We start from the raw sequence: 24,262 nt of genomic DNA, 5'->3' as shown, positions 1-24,262 counted from the left end.
AGCATTCTGTAGTGCAAAGTATTGAAGTAGAAGTCCAGAAGCTTGGATTGAGACTTGGCCACATCTCTCAACTAATTTCAGACTTCTAAGTCTTCTTCTAGCTCTGATCTGGGAAATGCTGATGTATTGCTCATGAAACTAGAAGCAAGTGGTAGGATGGATGGATACATCCAAGTCAAACACACCTCCTGAAAAGTGTTGATTTCTATTTGGTATCTAGAAAGTTATATTAAGTCATTGAAGAATAAAATTTCCTTCTAATATTAGTTCTAAGAACTGGGTGGGTTAGATAATAGCTTTATGCTCAGGAAAGCTAAGAGATCAGAGTTCATTCTGTGTTTATTCTCATCTCTCCAATTTCTGGATCATTTTTTGCCAAGAAGCCTTCCTATACCCTAACCAGGGACGGGCTGAACTTTCTTCATCTCATCAAATTTGAAATATTAGTAGTTTGGTAAAGAATGTGTACTTCCTATCCACTGTTTACCCCAACTCATAATCAACCACAATATTTTCCCATATTCTAGAAAAATGTCAAATATTCTAAGGTCACCATAATAATGGTACTAAAGAACCACCAATATGAATTGTTATAATATCATTGTTACTACTGTATTACTCTGTGTGCAGATTGTGTGATTCCGGACCAATGCAAGATGTAACTGACCCTAGTAAGCAAGATGATCTTGCCAATTTCTTATTCAAGCATATATTCCTATCTACTAAGACTGTGAAGGCAGACAGAACTCTAGTAGATAGGACCTGGCCTAATTCATCTTTTATCCCTTGCATAAAGAATAAGTGCTAACAGATGTTTAATTTATGAATTCATGTATTGAATAAATTCAAAAAACAGATAAGCAATGATATAACAACAGGCAAATACAAACATTATTAGGATTTTAGATTTTTTTAAAAAGGTAAATGTTTGTTAATTATTACATTTTTAAAATACAGAACTGGATTCCAACAAAACAATTTAATAAAATAAGGCACAATGTTTAGTAAGGCAAAATTCATACAGAAGATCGAATACATACATTTTTTTATATGTCCTGGGGGGAAGGGGTAGTAGGTAATAGAGTTGAAGTAGATTAGATATTCTTTTTAGAGCATTTTCCATTATAAGGTTACATATAAATCTGATAAAATAAACTATAGCTTATGCTGAGAATAAAACTTGTTAAATCATATTGCTAAATTACACTTATTTTACCATTAAGCTTTCATTATCTATATATCTATAAAGACATTCCTAATTCACAAGATTTCAATTACAGAAAATTTAAAAATCAGATCAAAAATAGTAATTTGACCAAAGTAAAAGTCAATACATTTTAGTATCCTCCATTGATACTTGAAGGACCAAACTTTTTATTTATAAAAAGTTAAAAATACTGATTATTCTATAATTTTGTCCCATTATGTTTTTGTTTCTCATAAATTATGAAGAGGGCTCAAAATGCAACAAACCTCAACACAAGTCCGCACGATTGTTGTAAAGTGACTTTGAAGGTTAATATTCTTCCTCAACACCACCTCAATGTCAACCATTTCAATTAGTGAAAGAACTCTCTTAATATAAATAGTAAGCAGAATCAACCAATTTAGTAATGTTTTTGCAATACCAGCAATAGCACTAATTTTACGTCCCAGTTTCTTCCCTTAGATGGAATTCTGAATAAAAAATGTTAACCAATTTATTCACAGCTGAAGAAAGAAGTTCTGGTAAATGCAGATGGTCTTTCTGCCACGGCTTTCTGTATGACAGTATATAAATAACCTTCATTAAACTAATAGATTTTAATATATACTAGATTGAATACTGTCCTTTACATGAATTCTTGAGATTGACAAATGCTAGCTAAAAGTCTAGTAGCACCCAAATCAGTATTACCCTGTGAGTGTTCAATGATGTGTAATGGTTGTTAATGAATTGTTATTTTTTACATTAATTCTTAGTAAATATGAACCAAAAAATAAAAAAATAAAAAGCGAATGGAGGTATTTACATGCATAATATTAAAACATACCCCCTTTAAACCTACATAACAACAACAACAAAACAGTGGCAAAATATGCTAGGCCTCACAATAACAATATTTTTATATATTGCTATAAATATGAAGTTGGTTAGAAACCACTGTTACCCTTTGGTGGTACCAGATATATTTTTAAATTAAAATAATATGTAAGAAAATACACTTTTTCACTGATTTTATTTCAGACAACCCTGATGCTTATGGCTTTGACCTCAATAACAGTATACATGATTTCAGTTCTCTCCCCTGAAGCCCTAGCACTCATACCTGGGCATTATTTTAGGTGAAGAAATCTCTCAGGATCAGTCCTTATCTCTCAAGTGAAATACAAATAATCATGAGGCTGTCATAACTTATTAAATGATTAGTTTCCCAAACTTTGGGTCTAGAGTGGAGGATTTAAGGCACATGCTTTCTGACCATAAATCAAGACACTGCTACCTATAAAATTATGATGTTTATAATGAAAATACAAAACAGCATGCTATTAAATTCATTACTATTATATTGTGTTTAGTGCTTTGAACAGAGATACAATGAGGAATCAGAATTATGCATTACAGGGCACGTTGCCTAAAAACCTATACAGCAGCCTTTACCACAGGGTTAAACATTCCATACAACTTAAAATCTCACTATTTTGGACTAAATGGAGAGTGATATACAGATATACATGTATATGTATATTTTAATTTTATTTTTTTCAGGGCTGAGGACTGAACTCAGGGCCTCGTATGGGGAATGGTATTTATGACATAATCATATTTACTTTTAGATAAGAAAGAGCTCATTTAGGTTAAAATTAGGTATTTCTAACTAAATGCTGCTAAACTAATTCTATATACATCTCTAACTAATATAGTTTTACCTACAGGGGTTATATGAGGTTTAGAAATAATAACCATTGTTTAAATACATAAATAGCTGCTGCTAAAATGCTTTAGAAGATCAAACTTTATTTGCACTATTTACTTAGTGTTTTTTTTTTTTTTTTAAACACATAGTGAAAAGGTAAATATCAACCAGGGCTACCTGCCGTACCACAAATTTCAGGCTAATGAGGTACTACCTTCTTCTCTTTGTGAAGAGCCAGGTTGGCTGGAAGAAAATCCTATTACTCGTGGGCCCTCAGTTATGGCGGGATGTGAACAATCTCCCAAATCCAAGACATTAAATAAATTTAGTAATAAAGGCTTTTAGATGGTAGTCAATAAGCTACTTAGTGACTTAATTTAAAAACAATTCACTATTACTCTAAAGAGCTTTCTTGGCTCAGAGATATTCCTGGGTGTCTGGTGACTTCTCTGTCCCTATACTTTGTTGCTTTTAAAGATTTCTATACCACTTCAGTAATAAACTTGATATTTACAATGTCTGGTAAAATTAGTCTGCTGTATTATGCTGCACCATTATGAACTGCCTTTTACTCTTATTGACATAAACACAAAACTTTCTCACATTTGAGGTACAATTTACAATGCAAATCTTTAGAATTCTGTTAACTTAAAATTCTAGTATCAAGAATTTTAGGACAAGAGATTCCTTCGGCACACATTTAGAAATAAAATATGAACAGTCACCTCTAGATCTATCTCTACTACTCATATACAGGGAATATTGAGAATTCTGACCACAGGTCCTTATGTCAGTCAATCCCTGGCATCATGGAATCAATATCATATTAGTGAATCTTCCTATTTCCTAAAGTCCTAGTCTGCCTCAGTTTGGTGAGGCTGATACACTGGATTCTAGGAATAAGTTGAGAATGTATAACGTACCCAATTCCAATTTTGAATATTAGCACTGAAGAATTCCACTCAACATATATTAATGTTCTGCTTAAGTAGTTTTGTTTACTAAAATCATCCAAGTGGAGCAATATCTAAACCTAATTTGATTATGAAAACTACTTTGTTGTTTTTTCACATCGTTTAAAAAAATCCTCAAAATTCATTAACAGTAGTTAAACAGAAACATGGATCTTAGCAACTAACAAGTTAAGACTACCATTTTAAATATATGACTTGGGAGCTGTTTATATTGTTTTAGATGATCAACTCCCTGTATCTCATCTTCTGGTTAATTTCTATAGTCACCAGTTATTTAAAAAGGAAAGGAAAAATAGTGAAAAAGAAGAAAATCTTAGAAACTATCAGCAGCTCTTATAAAGGCTAAGGTCAAAGATTTGGGAGAAGGAAAAAAAAACAACAAAAGGAAAACTAATGCTAAAATGTAGATTTACTTAAAAGTTACCAAAGACAGTAGCACACCGATCATAGATTTTTCAACAGTATATGTAAAGAACCCTAACAAAGATTTTATTGAAAGAACACTGTGGTATACATCTCCATTATATGGCACAGGCTAGAAACTGTCTCTGGTTGGAATAGCTTATATCTGTAAAAGATCAAGCAATGTACCTTTATTCTAGGAAGCCTGGGAAGGTTAAATGCTATATTTACATGCTTATTTAATTCTTAGAAGATCAACTAAGCTGTTAACTTATGTCAAAGCTAATAGTCAATTAAGAAGTAAACAGAGGCATTAAGCCAGAAAAATCTGGTCCTACCAATCTGAATCAGTTAGTTACAAAACATTTTAGGTTTGTCATTTAGGCACAGCCTAAGTCATTTTTACTTTTCATAATCTTGCTGTCTTCAGCTCGCTGTGGCTCATTTTAGAAGTAAGCAAAGACTTTATATTTTATAATTACTCACATACTACTTCAATAGACAGTAGAAACATTAAATCACTTCTATACACATGAAAAAATTCTGAGTTAAAAAGAAAATAAGAATCTTACTACATTTTAACAGGGTAAAGGTAAAGGGATCTCTATAGCAGCGTTTCACAACTGCAGTCATGAAACTTTCATGACATTTCATGAATAAACACACAAATAAACACACAAACCCTGAATTATCCTATACTATACTTTCTTCTAAAGTAAAAAATAATACATATGAAAAAAAATCTAACATACATATATATTATACAATAATCAGCTTTTAAGAAATGATGTGCCCAGTCATGAATGCTAGAAGTCAGAAAAGAGATCAGGAGGCTCTAATGTAATCTGCCTGTGTATCACTGTATATTTAATGTTTGCCAACTAGCCAACATTTTATCATAGATTGGTTAGCTAATTATGATGAAAGTGTTGTGTATTCTGTAATATCAATTTATAACATTAGTTTATAAACAGTTAATAAAAATTTGGTAATTTTGAAACTATTTTTCTCCTATACTTCAAGGATACATTTTAAATGTATCATCAACTCCCTGTATCTCATCTTCTGTCCCCCGCCCCCTCTATTCTATCAGTACTTTATTTTCAAAAAATATTCCATGGATAACTAGTTTTGGTATTCTATTGTGTATGAACACAATGACTCCTGCTCCTAACTTTATTTGCCTTATTGCCATGTTTTTCTAGTTTTATTCATTTTTCTTTAAAATGCAGAGAAAGTTGCAGCTTAGTACACTACACAAAGGAGTCACATTTGACTGTTAAAATTTCCCCCCTATTCATTCAAGATACAAAGAAGCTTTCTTGGCTTACATCTTTTCTAGGTTTTTATTAAAAGTATTATTCTGTCTGATAAGGAATAAACTGATCAAGATGGTAGCTTCCCATTAACTATAAAAAGTGATTTGCTTACAAGGGACCACTGCACACTGAAAAAAATTATAAATAATAAAAAAAAAAAAAAAGTTAAGGTGGCCATGAGCTCAGCTGTTAGTTATACAGTTTTTACATAGTTCTGTAAAGCATATTTTAAAGTGTCTTGCATAGTACGTTAGGTTATAGGCTGCTCTGGCATTATTTCTTGAGTAAGTTTCCATATTCTTGCTAGGATTAAGGCACTATAACAAGTCATTGAAACTATATAAAGTTAATAACAATCATACAAAACAAAGAAGAAGAAATGAAAAGTTATCCCACTTACAAGTTATACCCCTTATTTTTCAGTTAGTTGGTCAGAAAAGTTTAGGTCCTATGTAACCATCTGTGAGCTTATATGAATAGGTCTGCAATCTACACAGACAGACAAAATAAGCAAAGAGCTAACCTTGTTTGTTGTATGGTGTTCAGCCTAAACCCAAGGATAACCCTGGTAATAATTATAGCTTTGATAATTTCTTACTTTTTTTCATCTCACCTGCCACAAGTTTCACTACTCAAGGCCTTATTATACCACTGCTCTTCAAAATATACCATTCTGCTATGTGATTCATGCAAAACTTGTGAAATTGCACAACAATCAGCCAAATTTGAATCTGCCATTCAGATTATATTCAAAGATTCCAAACATGGTATTGAACTTATTCCTGCTAAATGGGTAGATGAACATAAAATCTTTCACATCATCTCAGATTCTTTCATGGACATTCGAGATGAAGATAGTAAGGTTTCTAGTCAACTTCTAGCTCTATTTTCTTTTCTAATCATCTTTGCTCATTTTTTTTTTTTAAAGAATTTCACAACATCCTGTATTTCTGTTCAGCTCAGCCAAGAAGAACTTTCTGCATTCTGTGTGCAGCAACACTAGCTTCGTCTTCTGAGTCAGATTCACTCTGGGAAGTGGAGCTGTGAGAGGCAGAACTGCAGGGTGAAGAGCATTCTGGCGAACATAAGTAGTGCATCAGTGGGAGGCGATACTTCCCACAGAAATCCACAAATTTAATTTGTCTGACACAGCAGTCAAAGTAGACTCCTAGAGAAAAGGAATACACAGTAATCATTACAAATCAAAGAGCCACAGTTTGATATTTTTTCCCCAGAATTCTGAAGAACTGTCACATACTTTTCTCTTTTATGAACTGGTGCTGAGGACTGAACCCAGTACCTCACACATGCTAGGCAAGTACTGTACCACTGAGCTACAACCCCAGGCTTCTCTTATGAATCTTAAACAGAATTAGTAGTCACTTTTATAGCACTACATATAGAAATACTGGAGGGTCTTAGGGGTGGAAATTTGGCTGCAAGAGGCCAGGAAATTTATCTTCAGGAAGTGGGTCATTAAGGACATTTAGCATCTTTTCTGTGAGTGACTTGGTGTCAGTGGCTGATGGAGATTACAGGATACCTTAAGTGCCCTTTTTCCATCCCCCAAGCCACCCCTTTGGCTTTGTCCCACAGGCAGGAGACTAAAGCAAAACAAAAGTCCCCTTTTATAATTCTCTTAAGAATTAGATATGCACAAAATATGCAGTAAGGAGATGATGTTTGGTACTCCTGTTCTTACAATCTGAAAAAGCGAAAGCAAAAGAAACAAAATACCATCTTACATTTACGTGGGCTCTAAATCTATAGGCTGCAAAGCTGATTGACTGATGATTTCACTTGATTCTCACACAATTACTAGCAGGCAGCTCTTCTGGTTCCTAATTTAGTGCTCCTGAACTATAGTTCTTCAATAGGCAGAAATGCGGCCAGTGCAGAAGAAAAAAGGTTTACATGCCTCTGGGTTTCAGTTGATCCTTAAAAAGATACTGCACATCTCTGACATACCAAGGCTGTCCAACAATTGCAGTAAAACCAGAATATCTAGAAATTTGGGTTCACTGCCTTTCTGGAGAGGAATTTCAACTTTTACACTCTAACTTAAGTTTCCCAGCTACTGTGTGTTTGTCACAGAAGAGATCAAAATAAAAACATGTATCCAAGAAACAACAATGATTTCTAAATACCACTCTGCTAACCTTGCATAGGTTAGCAGAGTGGTATTTAGAAACGATTTAGAAAAATAGAAACATTCAATAACTGGTTTGTCAGTAAACTAATAATAAATCCCTAAAAATGTGTTTGCAGCCCAACAAGAATAAAATAAAGCATTATGGAGTTACTATAAGCTAAAAAAATACAATATTTTGTTATTTGTCAGTCACATACAAAAGGAAAATCTCTCACAGAATATAAAAATATAAAATTATTTTTAATTCATAATTCAATAACGAGAATCTGAGGGGGGAAATATCTAATAGTTCATTTTACATATTATCTCAAATTTTAAAATGGTAATTTTTAAAGCATTCCTAAAATAAATAGCACTTCAGTGTACTAAAAAAGTTAAAAGAAACCATTTAAGAGAGAAAAGAAGTTCATTTCCAGAAAAGGATGATTCAAATCAGACTAGATTTAGACCATGAGGCATGGAGGCCTTTTGTGAATTCTGTCCTGTGTCCTCAGCCATTGTAAAGCCAATTCATGAAAGAGAAGCCAGAGAGGTTTATGCACTTTTCACAAGACACAGAACTGCAACCTCTACTTCTAAGAGTGAATAGCCAGAAATGGCCTAACGTGTGGTCTGTCTTATCTTTTTTAAACCCAATGTATCTTTTTCTTTTTTATTTTATAGCAATCTTTGAGTAACTTAATAATTTTCTCATTTTTTAAAATATTATAACAGTTTTAAGACAAGAGGAGACTTTCAGGGAAAATCTCACCTGATTTTTGACCATTGTTATGCAACATTTCTCCAGTACTTATATTTACACTACAAATATTTCTATGACCCTATTAAAAAGGAGTTTTTAAAAAAAGAACTTTTATAAGGAAGCCAAAATAAAATGATCCACTATCAGTCACCAATTTCTACCCACACAGTCTGGCATTTCAGGTCCTTTTCAATCTGGTCTTAATGAATCTTTTCATTCTTGTTTCTCATTACTGCCCTAACTGAACATGTGAGCCAACTGCCATTCATCTAACACTCTGCCCCATACTGTTCTGTCTCCACTTCACTTTCTCCATATGAAAATTTCCTATCCTCAATCTTACCCTATTACAATCTAACTACTGTCAGGAATTATCTTCTCATTCCCACTAATCAAATACACCCCCCCCCCCTCCTTTAATTCCTAGTGGCATTCTGAATTCTTTGAGATACCTTAGACTGCTCTGCATTTTATTATTTGTTTAATTCCCTCCAAATCCTCTATGAATTTGAAAGAATAAATTTTAAAGAATTAAAATTCATAATATAAAGTTCTATGGTACTATCTTGAAACTGACATGCATTTGGCCATTTCACACATCCTGAATCACACTCTTTTTAAGGTTATCTGATACAAAGAATGGTAAGCCTAAGAAAGTGTCCTTCAAATAACATAAATGATGTACAAACATTCTAGAAACACTTTTTAAACAATAAGGACTATTTACACTTCCTTTGTGTTTCCTTTCCTTTTACCATCTTACTTTTTATTATCTTATGATAATAAAGCCTCATAAGACTGAGACTGCCTGGGTATTTTACTTATGGTGAATCCAAAAATATTATGGAAAGAATTTAGAAAAGAAAGAGCTGGACATAGTGGCACATGCCTGTAGTCCCAGAGATTTGGGAGGGAGTACAAGTTCAAGGCCAGCCTAAACAACTTGGTGAGATCCTGTTTTAAAATAAAAAAATAAAAAGGACTAGGATGTAGCTCAGTGGTAACATGCCCTGGGTTTAATGCCCAATACTAAAACAAGAAAAAGAAAAAAAGGGGGCAGGAGGAGAGAGAAAGAGAAAGAGAGAGAGAGAGAGAGAAAGAGAGAGAGAGAGAGAGACAGAGAGATCCTCAGAAGGTGAAATGTCTTAACTTTAAAAGGATGAAAGAAAAAAAAAACTATCTTTCTCTGAAAAAAGTCTTAGCTAATTAAAACAACATTTAGATCAAATTTTTAAAATAGCTAAATGAGTAGGAAACACTAACACTACTTTACTTACCTCCACACTTTGGGTTTGGGCAATTGCTGGCTAAACTTAAGTATCTAAGAAGATTTCCCGGAAGATCATAAGGAGTGTAGGAAATGTTCCGGATCTTAATGGTCCGTGCAGCTAATTCCAGGAGAGTTGGAGGGTCATATGTTAAATCTCTGACAAAACGAACAACCAATGGATTTCCTCGTAAACTCAACTCTTCCAAATGAATAAGGTTGAGGATCTCTCGAGGCAGGTATGTCAGCAAGTTATTGTGGAGACTGAGGGAACGAAGTGAATGCAGCCTAGAATGAATGCAGTACAAAATCAATGGCAGTGGGTAACATAAGCTGAGTTTATATATGTGTGTGATTATATGTGCATGCATGTATATATGTATTTATGTATATAGAACCTGACTTCCCGAAAAAATGAACAACTGAGGTTAATGGAAATAAAATTAAAAGATGCTGAAACTAGATGGAGTACAGCCTTATAAATGTCATGATAGACTTTTGCCCCTAGAATCTTATCTTAGAATACTTAAGAGTATTTTATGTGTAATATTATTTTTAAAGATTCCAATACCTAAAAAAGGAAAGATTTCAGATGCAATAAAAATGAAGATCCCCTACATTATAAAGCCTCATAAGAAGTGTAGGATAAGAATTTTTCATATCAAATATAAATTCACTAGAAATCCCATAAAACCTAGGGAAACCTATGTCAAATTAATATACTATTTTTTGATTACATAAAACAAGCTGAACAAATACTGTGAGGAATAAACTAGAGCATTTTAAAGTAAAATTAAAAATAACCCAACTCACAGTAAATCCCAGAGCCATAATTATCATATCAGTTGCTTTGAGAATATCTAATTCTTATCTGTCTATAAAACATGTGAGTTAATGCAAGACAACAATTTCTATGCATGGATGTATGTGTATATACATAAATTGCCTGAAACTACTCACTGTGAAAGCTGAGGAGGCACACTTTGGATTTTGTTGTCACATAATACCAAGTAAGTCAGAGAAGGCAAATTTGCTAATTCTGGTGGGATTTCTTTGATGAAGTTTCCTCCAAGATATAAACACTCTAAACTGCAAAAGAAAATGAACAAAAACAAAAAAGTAAATAAATATAACTTAGACGAAGCACTCCATTGTCTCTACTACAATGAGCCCATTTGATCTGTTCAGCAAATGTTTTACTTAGGATGTGTTACATGCTACCCATACTCTAGAGAAATAATGCAAGCTTCAGGGAGCTTATATCATAACTAAGGAGACATGACACACCAATGTTAGACAATAGTATAATCAAACACAAAACCGGTCCAAAAATAGGGATCACACAATTAAAATATCAAAATAAGGAGAACAACTCACAAATTAGAGAGGAGCTGAAAAGAGGAAGAATAAAATAAAACCACAATAGTACTAATTAGAAAAACTTCCCAAAAGTACTACAATGTAGGATGGGCTATGAATTTAGTCCATTTAGATGGGAAGAAAGAGGAAGTTTCAAGGTGAAGAAGAGAACTTTTAAAGTTCAATGAGTACACTGTTTTAGGGAAGAAGAAAATTCTTCTTAAGAAATCCACAAACAAGATCGAATCCATGGTAGTATGCTTGGGTTTAATATAGTAGCAAGCAAGAGGAAAACCATTAGCCTTTTTTTTTTTTTTTTTAAGTAGAAAAATATATCTGAAGCTTCTATATTTCTTCTTTGCTCTTATTATAACAAGTACATTCTCAGAGGCTGACCAAATAATATATAAAGCTGACCATTACCATGAAGTTAAAGTTCAATATAATTATCCTATTTACTAGAAAATAAATTAGTATTTTGAACAGAGCATGTATTGCACCACAGTACAATACTATTCTCTAATGACTATAGAAAGCCTGCAAAATCCAAAAGATTTTCTGCAAGGGGTGGCAGAATTAGTTCTTAAAATATATATGGAAATAAACAAACATATACACATCCTTTCTATTACTGTTACTTTTGTCGTCTGTTAAATCTGTTAACTCAGAAGAACTAACATTCTTTCAAAATATCTTTAAAATGGGAGAAAATAGCCAGCTTAGCAATTACTCAAACTTCTATGTTAAGAATTACCTGGAGGGGCTGGGATTGTGGCTCAGTGGTAGAGTGCTTGCTTGGCATGCATGAGGCACTGGGTTCGATCCTCAGCACCACATAAACGTAAAATAAAGATACTGTGTCTACCTAAAACTAAAAAATAAATATTAAAAAAAAAAAAGAATTACCTGGAATACTTTCAAAGCTACAAAATCCTGGCCCCATCCAGATGCACTGAATTTGAGTTCTAGGGGAGGGGCCTGAAAAAGGGTAGGTTTTAGAATATAAGGTATAATTTTAACAGATAAAGCCAACTTGCCCTCTAGAGCTATCGTTCTCTACATATCCACAATCAGCATTTGAGAGTACTCCTTACTTAACCCATTACTTTGCCAACACTTAGGATCATCACTGACTTTAATTTTTAAAACAGGTATCTGACGGTGTGGAAAATGGCATCATTCTGTGCTTTTAATTTGCAGATCTGCCGTTCCCTAATTATTAGTGAAGTTTAGTATCTTTTTTATGTTTTGGGCCAAATGTGATTCTTTGGAGAATTTCCTGTTCATTTCATTTTCCCATTTTTCTCATGGGTTAGATGACTTTCACTCATTAATTTGTTGGGAGCTTTGTTGTTGTCAAATATATGTTCTATGCAACTTTGTTCCTTTATGGCCTATAGCATGGTCTATTTTTATTCATGTTTTATATGTACTAAAAGAATGTGTGCCAATCTTATACACTGAGAAACTCAAATTTCTTTTAGTTTATCTTACTACTTTGCCTTCTTACTGGTGTTCTCTCCTACCTTAACTATGGTTTTTCTTCTTTCCTTCAAAATTGTCAATTTTTGCTCTTTTCCTTCAATATAGAAGTTATATTGCAGATAAATTCAAGTTCCTGCCTTCCAAAACTTCTGTTGAAGTTCTTTAATTCACATGAAACATTTCTCTTTGTTCCTTTAAATTCACTAGGAGAAGTGGTTCGGGAGGAGCACTGTGGGGCAGGAATGGAAGCAGAGGTGTGACTGGAGTCTGATGCAGCAGTTTGGAGAAGCTACATTGCCTGGAATCTTTTTCTATCCTTTGAACTGACTGGTGAATCTGTATTTTAAATGTAATTCTAAAAACAGGGCATGATTTGATTGTTCTACGTGTTTTTTTCCCCTTCACTCTGCCCTTTGCTGTGGACATCATTTCCTTTGTTCACTGCTCCCTGCTGTTTTACCCTGCAGTAGGTGCTACTTCTATTTTAATATCCCCAATTTTGTTACCCCTTCAATTTCCTTTGCATGCTCTCATTCCTAAACACATCCTTGCGCCATTCTTTGACCTTCTCTTTGTATCATTTTCTAGACTTAGTTTTACCTTGATTTTCTACCGTTTTACTGATTTTAAATAAATTTATTATGAATCAATATACAGATTTATCAACATCTTTTACCAATTTCTTTGTTCATCATTATTTTTGGTACATCTTTTAAAATTCAATTTTCCTTCAGAAATTCCTTCAGCAAAGACTCATGGTTTAGACTTTGAATATTCTGATTTATTTATTTTTGGTATCAGGAATTAAACCCAGGGACACTTAAAAATGAAGGTACATCCCAAGCCCTTTTTATTTTGAAATAGTGTCTCACTAAGTTGCTAAGTTGTTGAAGCTGGCTTTTGAACTTGAGACCCTCCTGCCTCAGCCTCCTGAGCTTCTGGGATTACAGGCATGTGCCATTGCTCCTGACTCTGATGTCTTTATTCTGCCCTTCACTCTTGAGTAATAAGTTAGTTGGACATAAAATTCTAGGTTAGCGGTTACTTCTTAGCATTTGGAAGATACTGCTCCATTATCTAATTACAGTCAATATCACTACTGTTCCTTTGTAGGGGGTCTGCTTCACCCCTCCCTCAGTGCTCTTGAGTATTTTTTCCACTATCTTAAGTTTTATTATAAGGTGTCAAAATATCAGTTTAGAGAGTTAGCTTTATTTAATTGTGGGAAACTTCAGTCACTATTTCGACCCTCATTGTCTTTCATTCTTTTTTTTCTTCCCCCTAGAATTGCTCTTGGTAGTATGAACTTCAGGATCTATCCTTCATCCCATTTCGTTTAAGCCTTTCATTTTTTATCTTACTGTGCTGCATTTCAGAAGAATGCCTTAGCAAGCTCTTGGCTTTTGGACTCATTCTTTGGTGGAATTCACGCCATGTAGCCCATTTAGTAAGTTCATACATAGTCAAGTCCCCTTTATCCTTGAGGAATATATTCCAAGACTCTCAGTGGATGCCTGAAACCAGGGATAGTACTGAACCCTATAATTTATTGCCTTTTCCTTCTTAACTGAGCACTTATAGTGCTCTCTGGTTTGATATTTGACACAAAACTACCACGAATTTTTTTCCTTCTTTATAACTGCACAGCTAGATTTGTTCTTACCACAGATTTTAGCAACTGAAGCATACAATGTTTTTCTCTTCTAAGTAAAGAACTTAAACCTTTTAATTTAAAGAAAGCACTTTATGGATTTTCTTTAACGTATTTGAATTTCCTGCATCATTATTCTTATACTTTGTGGCCATTATTAAATAAGGGCCATTGAACATATAAGCATGTGCTACTTCGACAGTTGATCTGATAACCAAGGCAGTTACTAAGTGCCTAAGAGGCAGGGTATAGAGTATATAAGTGTGACAAAGGGATAAGTCACATATAGGGTAGGACTCTACAAGATTTCATCATGCTACTCAGAATGCAGTACAATTTAAAACTTATAAAACTGTTTATTTCTGGAATTTCCCATTTAATATTTTGACTGCAGTTAACCAGGAAAGCAAAATCACAAATGGGGCGGGGGGGGGGGGGTATTATATATTTTTTTTCATTTCTAGGAACTGGAGCTTTTGTAATTGTCAGTTTTAAAACTTCGTATTCTTTTGTTTCACTGATGAAGTTATTTTTCTTGATCTCTCTAAACTTAGAAAACTATTTTTAAATCCTTTACTGACAGCCTTATTAGATACTTTGTCAGGTATAATTTCTTCCATTCATTGAATTTCTTTTCTGTCTTTCATAATCTCAGCCTTCTGTGATGTGTGGTGATTCAGACAACCAACTTGAATCTGAAGTTTTTTTTTTTCTCAAATAAATGAATCATCCCCTGCCCCCAATTTCTGATAATGTAAAACTTTTCAAGACTACATTCCTCTCTAGACTCATAATACTAAGAAAAAGTAAGCAGACAAGTAATTTTGATATGCTACTTTTTTTCTGTTTCAAAGATTACCTTGGGGGGTTGGGGATGTGGCTCAAGCGGTAGCGCGCTCACCTGGCATGCGCGGGGCACTGGGTTCGATCCTCAGCACCACATAAAAAAAATAAATAAAAGATGTTGTGTCCACCAAAAACTAAAAATAATATTAAAAAAAAAAAGTTTACCTTGTAGCAAAAATCAACTATCTGGTTACAAGACTGGATTTTACCTCATATAAGTCCTAAATACTGGTGGTTGGGGGGGAGGATCTTGGGCAGAGTATTTTGATCCTGTCCCATATGGTATAAGTTAATATTCAAATACTCAGAAATCCCTATTTTTCAATGAGGAGAACTACTTAAGTAGAATAGAATATTTGGAATTCAAATAAATGAAACTACCCTAGAAAAGAAACTATTTTAATGAGAGGACTACTGGGGAAAAAGTTTGGCAAACTTGATCTAGTAGGGGGAAAAAAGTGAAGAAAGAGAAGAGTGAGTCCGAGGGCAAGTACAAACACTGTTCTATTTGCTTAGCTTAGTGTTATGTACAGAATGCCTGCATCCTCTCATAATTCACAATGAAACAAACCCTAACCCTTAATGCAATGTTATTTGAAAGTGATGTTTTCTGGAGGTAATTAGGATTAGATGAACTCATTAAGGTACAGCCCACATGAACTGGACTAATGCCCACATAAGAGTCCTTAGAGAACATGCTTCCTTTCTCTGTCTTATGAAGACACAGCAAGAAATCTGACATTTATGAACCAGGAAGAAGGCCTTGAACAGACAATCTGCCACCAGCTCTATACTGGACTTCCTAGCCTCCAAAACTGTGAGAAATAAATTTCTGTTATTTATAAGTCACTCTGTTTATAGTATTTTATTATAGCAGCCTGAAGTTACTAAAATAGTCAATAACTAAGAGAAATTAGTCTTTAGTGGTCAGTAACTACTCAATGTCTTCTCTCAATGGGAGATATTCATTGAGAGAAGACATGTCTCACTGGGAGTGGGCAGGGCATGTACTCAGACAGAATGGATGCCAAACACTAGTAGTTACTGTGACTTTTGGCAGGGAAAGATCTGAAGTTCTAAAATATAACCAAACCCATGATTTTGAAATGATGTACTGTAAATTCTCTTTCACAATTCATGGGTATCATTAATCAGATTACACAACCAGTACAGTAAACTTATGGGCTTCTCACTTTCAAATTCAAATAATTTCCAAAGTTCTATGGACTTGAAATCTTTCAATAATTTGTAGGAACTAAATTTCTAAAGCATGTTTCCCTAATATACCTTTTCATAGTTAGAAAGTAAATTATTACTGAATTTAAAGCAAAATTATAGTGTTATGTTCGTAATACTGTGCTTCTGGTTAATTAGAGTTAGCATAAATTTATTCGTTTATTGTCTGACAGAAAATAGGAAAAAATTATTCACTAAATTTATGAAATGAATTCTTCTTTTCCTTTCTGTTTAGCATTAACAGATCAATCTTAAATTTAGTTCTTGAAAAGTTTATTACCTTTCCAATCCTTAAAAACGGGTGCCTTTTCTCTTATCAAGGACCAATGACCTACTGAAAAAATAATAGGCCACAGCACCAATCAACTTTAACCACAAGTATAAGAAGAAAATGCTTTTTGCTTCTCCACCCCACCAAAAAAATGACGTTAAGTACAATAAAAATGTACATTAGTTCCACAGTTGTTTAAAGGAAGATGAGACAGGGATATACCAAGAGGCAAAAGACAAGTAACAGAAGTACAGAAAGGTAAGAATCATACAATTTCTTAAATACTTTTCTTGAAATAGCATCCCTATATTAAATAATTAATTTTCAAATACCATCACTTCCCACAGGATTTTAAAGTTCATTGTACATTCAAAAGTAGACACAGGCATAGAGGTATCATTTCTTAGTGCTTGCTCCAAACTAAGAAAGAAGTCAGAGGGAAACAAAGTCACAAATTCAATATGTGAGACTAAACTTTACCAGGTTCTATTTATCATCTAATCAAGTCACTTGTCTCTTTTCTTAGACATATGCCTGTTGTACACTAGCTTCAAAACATTCCATGGCATTAATTTCTAGCTTTTGTTTTGTCACAATTATCTTCTAAAACCACATCAAACAAATGGTGAAAGAAGGGTCACAAACAGAAAAATATATTACTTAAGAAAAGACTAGGGGAAAGTTCCAATGAAACTCACTTGGCTCAAACCTTCTCTCCAAATATCTAGCATCCTGGATGCCAAAAGCCCTGAAGCTTTCATTTACTTAAATGAAGTCTATTGCCCAGTGAGTGATAAATTATTAAGCCTTTCCTCAGTCAATGCCTAAGCTGAAAGGAATAAAAGGTAAGAGTTCAGAAGAAGAAATAGATTAAAACACAAATTATACCTATTTTGTCAGCATTATAAAACAAAAAAAGTTTGCCCACATAAAAGCAAACAAGTTATACTTATTTGCTGAATCTACATTTTGATAGAATCTGTATCTGTAACCTTATAGTTCACACTGATAGCCAAATTTATTCCAGGAAAATGAAGTTAATCATAAAAATCAATAAGATTTTTAATACCTACTTATGTTATACTTTGAAAGTGATCTTTCAGAAATCTTTTTTCCCCCTAAAATTTTGCCACTTGGGAAAAGGATCATCAAGGTATAAAAATACACACCTCTGAAGAGGTCAATGACACCAGCTAAACCAATAATATTTGTTACTCCTTCATGGAATAATTAAGGGTGGGAAAAGGTAAAGTTTTGAAGGATTTTATAGTTCTATAACTTTTAAACTGTTCTTAGAGAGGACAGAATCTTCTTAATGTGCCAAAATACTAGATTTGGCTCAAAGGCAGCATGGCATAGTATACAATAATCAGGGTTACCAATGAGGCCTAGAGAATCCATACATATTCTGAAAGAAGATGGTGTTCCTGGATAACCACCTTAGTTTAAGTGACTGAACCTGTACCTCTACATTTCTGAAGCTTTAATGCATTATTTTAATAGTGGTAGTTAGTTTTTGAGGGTTGAATCATGAACTTTCACTGTCACTATCTGGCTTCAAACAAGTCACTAATGGGGGTTTTCAAGATGGCCGAATAGAGGAAATTGCTTTCCTGGATACTCTGTGGTGTGAAACCAAGAAAGCAGACACCTTCTCAGCAAAGTGGGTGAACAACAACAACAAAAAGTAGGGGCCGGCATTACTGGAATTTAAAACTGGGCATTCAAAGCAGACTGGGGACTCTGGAGGTTGGATATAATAAAATAAAGAAGAAATCCTCAGCACTACAGCTGCTACTGCAGCCTCAGCCACGAGCACCAGCCAGAGTGGTCCTTCTGGCAGCAAAGAGGAGGGATAAAGGAATTAGAGAAACAAGCATTTTTAGAGGGCCTGAGGCTGTCTGGGTACAGAGCATTTAGAGATCAAAAACACTGACGAACTAAACTGAAAGGCACACTGCACAACATCCTTCCTTGTGTGGGAAAGAAGCCACCATCTCTCCAGGCAGTGTGCAGAGGACAAAGAAAGGAACCATTTTGTAGCTGCCGCAAGGGGTCCTGCAGTTGAGGGAGCTGATTCCTGGCAAATCCACGTCTGACGGGAAATACAGGCCCAGTAAACACACAGTGCATGAAACAGAGTATGCTAATGTGACCAGGAGAAAATGAAACATGGAGAGAGGTTTACACAGGGGACAACTGCTCCTGGAAACCCACCCGGCTCTACCCCTCCCCCTCCAATCCAGCTGCTTATAGGACCTGCTGGCAAAGACTCCTCTAGTGGGGGTTTTTGGAAGAGTGGGAGAGATTGAATTTGGAGAAAGAACCCAAGACCCAGGAAATGTGGGGCCCACAGGTAACACATAGGGGATAAGAATTGGCTCCTCCACCACACAAGTGGTCAGCAAAGAGCCTGGAGCCCACCTAAGCCTAAACCCTGCTTGTAGGACTACCTCTCTCACTGCAGCAATCCAGAGTGTGGAGTTTCACACTACACAGGACCCCTAAAAATGCTGAGAAGAGAAACAGAATCTTTTGGACTCCACCAGAAATTCTTTAACTTTTCATGGAGATATTTTTTCCTCTTTTTTTCTTTCTTTTTTCTTTTCTCTGCTTAATTGTGACCTTATTGATGCATGGATATTTATACATACTCATATTTGTTGTTTTTCCCCTCATTTCTAGCATTTTTGAAGCCAGCTATTTTTCATGGATGAGTTTCTTGAGGACTAGGATGTTTGATTTGCATGTTTTAGTTGTTTTGTGTTATTTTATTTTTATTTTAAATTTTTTAAAATTTTTACTTATTTTTCTCTTACCTGTTTCCCGATTCTTTCTCTTCTGCTAATAGCCAATCTCTATTCTCTTGTACTCTTCCTTCAATTTTTTTTACTTCTACTTCTGTCCTCCTTCCTCATAATCACCACATCTATCACTTCTGATTTCTCCCTGTCCACCATTTGAAACTGTAAACCCTTTTACAAACTTGCTGTTTTATTGCAGGCAATAACTGATCATATCATTTATTTATTGTGATAATTAACATTGTAGACATCATAACAGGAACTACTTGATTTTGTGCTGTTTATTGTTTGCATTGGTTGTTGTTATTATTTGTCTCCACCTAAACAGTAAGGTACTAAAAACCTTTGGGGACATTGTAAGTCCACAGGGTATAACCTACTGCCTCAGATCCATGCTGTTAGATGTGTAGACACACAAATAACATGAAAAAGCAAGGGAACAAATCGTCCCAAACAAACCAAGATACTCCAATAACAGAATCCATTGATACCACAGTGGAAAAAATGTCAGAGAAGGGGTTTAGAAAAAGTAGTTCAAGGACCTAGGCATTAGACCAGAGACTGTGCGCCTACTAGAAGAAAAAGCTGACCCAAATCTCCATCATGTGGGCTTAGGAACCGAAGTCCTCAACAAGTCTCCAAAAGTGCAATCAATGGGATGGTATCAAACTAAAAAGTTTCTTCACAGCAAAGGAAACAATCAAGAACATGAAGAGAGAGCCTAGAGAATGGGAGAAACTCTTTGCCACTGCACCTCAAATAGAGTATTCATCTCCAAGACATATAAAGAACTCAAAAAACTTAACACCAAAAAAATAACCCCCAATCAATAAGTGGGCAAAGGAACTGAACAGACACTTCACAGAAGAACTATGATCTGTCAACAGATATATGAAAAAATGCTCAACATCTTAGCAATTAGAGAAATGCAAATTAAAACTACACTGAGATTTCATCTCACTTCAGTCAAAATGACAATTATCCAAAATACAAGTAATGAGGGCTGGGGTTGTGGCTCAGTGGTAGACCACTTGCCTAACGTGTGAGGCAGCAGGCTTGATCCTCAGCACCAGATAAAAATGAAGATATATAAAAAAAAATACAAGTAATGATAAATGTTGGTGAGGATGTGGGGAAAAGGTACACTTATACATTGCTGGTGGGAATGCAAATTAGTACAACCACTCTGGAAAGCAGTATGGAGATTCCTCAGAAAACTTGGAATAGAACCACCATTTGACCCAGTTATCCCACTCCTCAGCATATACTAAAAGGACTTAAAATTAGGACACTATAGTGACACAGCCACATCAATGCTCATAGCAGCTCTATTCACAACAGCTAAGCTATGGAACCAATCTAGGTGCCCTTCAATAGATGAATGGATAAAAAAAATGTGGTACATATACATAATAAAATATTACTCAGCCATAAAGAATAAAATTATGGCATTTGCCAGTAAATGGATGGAACTTGAGGCTATCATGCTAAGTGAAATAAGCAATCCCCCCAAAATCAAAGGCCTAATGTTCTGATATGCAGATGCTGACTCATAATAGGTGGGGGTGAAGAGTTGGGGAGGTGGGGAGTGGAGGTTCACCAGATTGAACAGGGGGAATGAGAGAAAGGGAGGATGGGAAAGACAGCAGAATAAATTAGACATAACTTTCCTATGTTTATATATGAATACATGACCAGTATAACTCCACATCATGTACAACCACAAGAATGGGAACTCCATGTATGTATGCTATGTCAAAATATATTCTACTGGTGTAACTAAAAAGAATTAAGAAAAAAAACAAGTAACTACTGTGAAATCTCAGTTTCCTCATCTGTAAAAAGGAAGAAGTGAATCAGATCACTGTCAAGGCTGTTTCTACCTCTAGAGTATATAATTCTACATGCTCTTTTAGCCTATATTCATCCAGAGTTCACATTTAGAACACGGCCTACACTTTTGCTGATTTCTGTCAATAAAGAGAAATAGAGCAAACATCTTAAAAATAAAAACACTGACATAAAAAATTCCACACATTTGAGCCAAAGACACAATGACCTAGAGCCACGCATGACACAGTTGTGAGCCCAGAAAATCAGGTCAACCAGGAGAACAACTTGGACCAATTCTCCTTAGTACAGATGTAACAGAAGTCCAAAGATTGAGTTTCTAGTCCTACTTCGCCATTGCAAGTTTAGAGTCAGAGCACCCAGAGGTCAAATACAGTTCTACCACTTACTGACCCTGAGTCTTAATTTTTCTGGGATTCAGTTTCTTCCTCAGTTTCTTTATAGGGGGAGTATGTCATCTCATAGAATCACTGTAAGAATTAAAAACGTATATTTAAAGCATTTATGACAGGGATTTTTTGCCTATTTCTTTTACTCTGTGATGGAAATAATGCTTGCCCTGGGTTCCTCATAGTATACTGAGAAAATTCAAATGAGAAAGTTGGAATTACACAACACGAAAATTAAAAGGAACCACATCCTATAAATTTTAACCTTTAATTATTTTTCCTCCCCTTCTATTTCTTACCTTCTCTCCTAGCAAACCCTGGTATAGGTTACTTCTCATCCTACTACAATGATCTCCTAACCAGCCCTCTAAATCTCCTCTTACCTTTTCAGCCTCTCCCTACTCCACTCTTACACAGCAACAAGACATATGTGCACTCAGAATAAAATCCAAACTTAACATGGCCTTCGAGATAAAAAATGGCTTGAGAGACTTAAATTTATATTTGCCACTTTCTCTTTTGCTTATTTTTCATATTTGGTAGTCACCCTCCTTATTGCCTCTGGACTTTCACATGCACTGTGATCCCACCACCCTTGCCCCCTAGTTAATTCTTAACTCTTCATTTCAAAGCTCAATTAAAATATCACTTGCCCAAGGACTAAAATAAGCCAGGTCCCTCTGTTATGTTGTCTCAAGGCACTCTGTGCATCTTCATAAAACTCATAATCACTGTAGTTAAATACTGAGGTTTATAGTTAGTTGTTTAATGTCTGTCTCTTCTATTAGTATGCATGTTAGTTCCATAAGGGCAGGATCATGTTCTTCACTGTAATTCACAGCCTGGGATAGTGCCTGACACATGCAAGTACTCAATAAATATCAGCTGAGGAGTAAATGAAGGGTTATCTTATCCAAATGTCACATTTTGCAGATTAGGAAGCTATGATTAGTATATGTCGAGTGACTTTTGCCTAAGGCTTAAGAACCAAGAGTTCTTACTCCCAGGCAAATGTTCGTCTCACCACACTTAACTCTGAGGTTCCTTCCAGCTCTAGCATTCTGTTCTCTGAAAATCCAATAAAGGAGGTGAAAACATTTTACAGATGAAAGATAGTTCATTGCTCTATTTTCTGCTTTTGTCCAGGGCACCTTCAGGGCACTTATATTATCGTTTCTCTCCTCCCATTAAATTCAACATACATTTATTAAATAATCTAGCAGGCAAGACAGATAATTTCTGTAAACAAGGAATTACATTTAATAAGGTCAATGCAATGGTGAGATGGATGATCTACAGAGAAAGTACGATTTATCAATAATTACTCTTTTCAGGGAGTAGCAAAGAAAGGTATCACAGAAGCGATCCTTGAGATAAGTTCTGAAACCAAATAAGACTTTTCCAACTTAAGAAAACATTCCAGACAAAAGGAACAGCACATGTACAGAGGTTCTGCATCCGTAAGCACATATTTAGTGTGCGCCTACCAGTGTCGGGACCTACAAGCAACCTTCCCTACATACTGAAAGTGCATGTTTTACTGAACTCTACAAAATCATATTGTTAGGGGTTGCAACAGAAAATAAATAAATAAAAAGGAGCAGGAAATATAGTGACAAGAAGGGTCAGATTGGAGAACTTTGTATGCCACGCTAAAAGGCACGTACTCTGATCTTCAAGCATGGAAAGCCATGGAAGACTTTTGAGCAAGGAAGTGGTAACCTCAGATTTATATTTGTTTATGAGTATCCACACAGTTGAGATCATTCCCTAGACCCAAGGAAAACATCAGCAAAACTGCCTCCAAAATCTGCACGGGCCAAACCAAACTCTTGTGACTCTAATCTTATTAGACCCTCACAAGTCGCGGAGATGGCTAAGCAGTACTCACTATTCAACTGTTAAAGAGAGCCTGCAAGACGGTTTTTCCACAAATGCCCGGCGCTCAGGCCTGGCGCCACAGGCTCCCAGACCCCGCCCCAGGCCTCCCACCCTCCGACTGGGGCCCGCTCACCTCTGCAAATTCTCGATTTCGGCCGGGATGCTCTGCAACTGGTTGCCGCCCAGGCTGAGGGTCTGCAGTGCACGCAGCTCCAGCAGCGAGGCGGGCACCTCCTGGAAGCAGTTGCCGCTGAGATTGAGCACTTGGAGGCTGTGGCGGAGTGGCGACTCGGCCAAGCCCTTGGGTAGCGCGCCTGACCCGCCAAGCCTGTTGTTTCTTGCCAGCAGCGTGCGCAGGCCGGTCAGCGCAAGCAGTTCTGATCCCAGCGCGGTCAACGCGTTACCGCTCACATCCAGCAGCTGGAGGTGCTGGAAGCCACTGCCCAGAGCCCGTGGCAGTGACACCAGACGGTTATGGGGCAGCAGCAGCCGCAGCAAAGCCTCTCGAGAGCCGCGCCGCTCCTCGCCGCGCGCCTCCAGCTCCGACTCCAGCGTCTCGGCGGACACACTGAGGCGGGACCAGTTCAGTTCCGCTTCTCCGGTAGTGGCCACCACCGCTCCGGCCTCCTCCATCCGGGCCGCCGGACGGCGCCTGGCTGGCGCCGGCTTCCGCACAGCGCCACTCGCGACCCACAGGCCGAGAGCTCGGCGGCGCCCCGGAACCTGAACCCAGCGC

The 24,262-nt window shown here is 35.9% G+C and overlaps 1 protein-coding gene across 1 annotated transcript; it reads right to left on the bottom strand.

The window, feature by feature from the left end:
* Positions 1–1,090: 1,090 nt before the first annotated feature.
* Lrrc58 (leucine rich repeat containing 58) lies at positions 1,091–24,262 on the bottom strand. The gene is made up of 4 exons (XM_027936129.2): positions 23,660–24,262; positions 10,714–10,842; positions 9,764–10,041; positions 1,091–6,760 (listed from the first exon to the last, which is right to left on the bottom strand). Exons 1-4 carry the CDS (start codon positions 24,157–24,159, stop codon positions 6,552–6,554), a joined length of 1,116 nt encoding a protein of 371 aa, XP_027791930.1. The 5' UTR covers positions 24,160–24,262; the 3' UTR covers positions 1,091–6,551.

The sequence above is a fragment of the Marmota flaviventris genome, chromosome 8, assembly GCF_047511675.1.
Source record: "Marmota flaviventris isolate mMarFla1 chromosome 8, mMarFla1.hap1, whole genome shotgun sequence".
Lineage (NCBI taxonomy): Eukaryota > Metazoa > Chordata > Mammalia > Rodentia > Sciuridae > Marmota > Marmota flaviventris.
This window is presented reverse-complemented; position numbering and strand designations above follow the sequence as displayed.

Bases quoted from the DNA above. Each gene is read 5' to 3' on its own strand.
- Lrrc58 (XM_027936129.2), bottom strand. From the start codon at position 24,159: ATGGAGGAGGCCGGAGCGGTGGTGGCCACTACCGGAGAAGCGGAACTG. The intron at 10,843-23,659 runs GTGAGCGGGCCC...TTTCTTTTGCAG, and splicing joins GAAATCGAGAATTTGCAGAG to TTTAGAGTGTTTATATCTTG. The intron at 6,761-9,763 runs GTAAGTAAAGTA...CCTTTTCTCTAG, and splicing joins CCCAAACCCAAAGTGTGGAG to GAGTCTACTTTGACTGCTGT.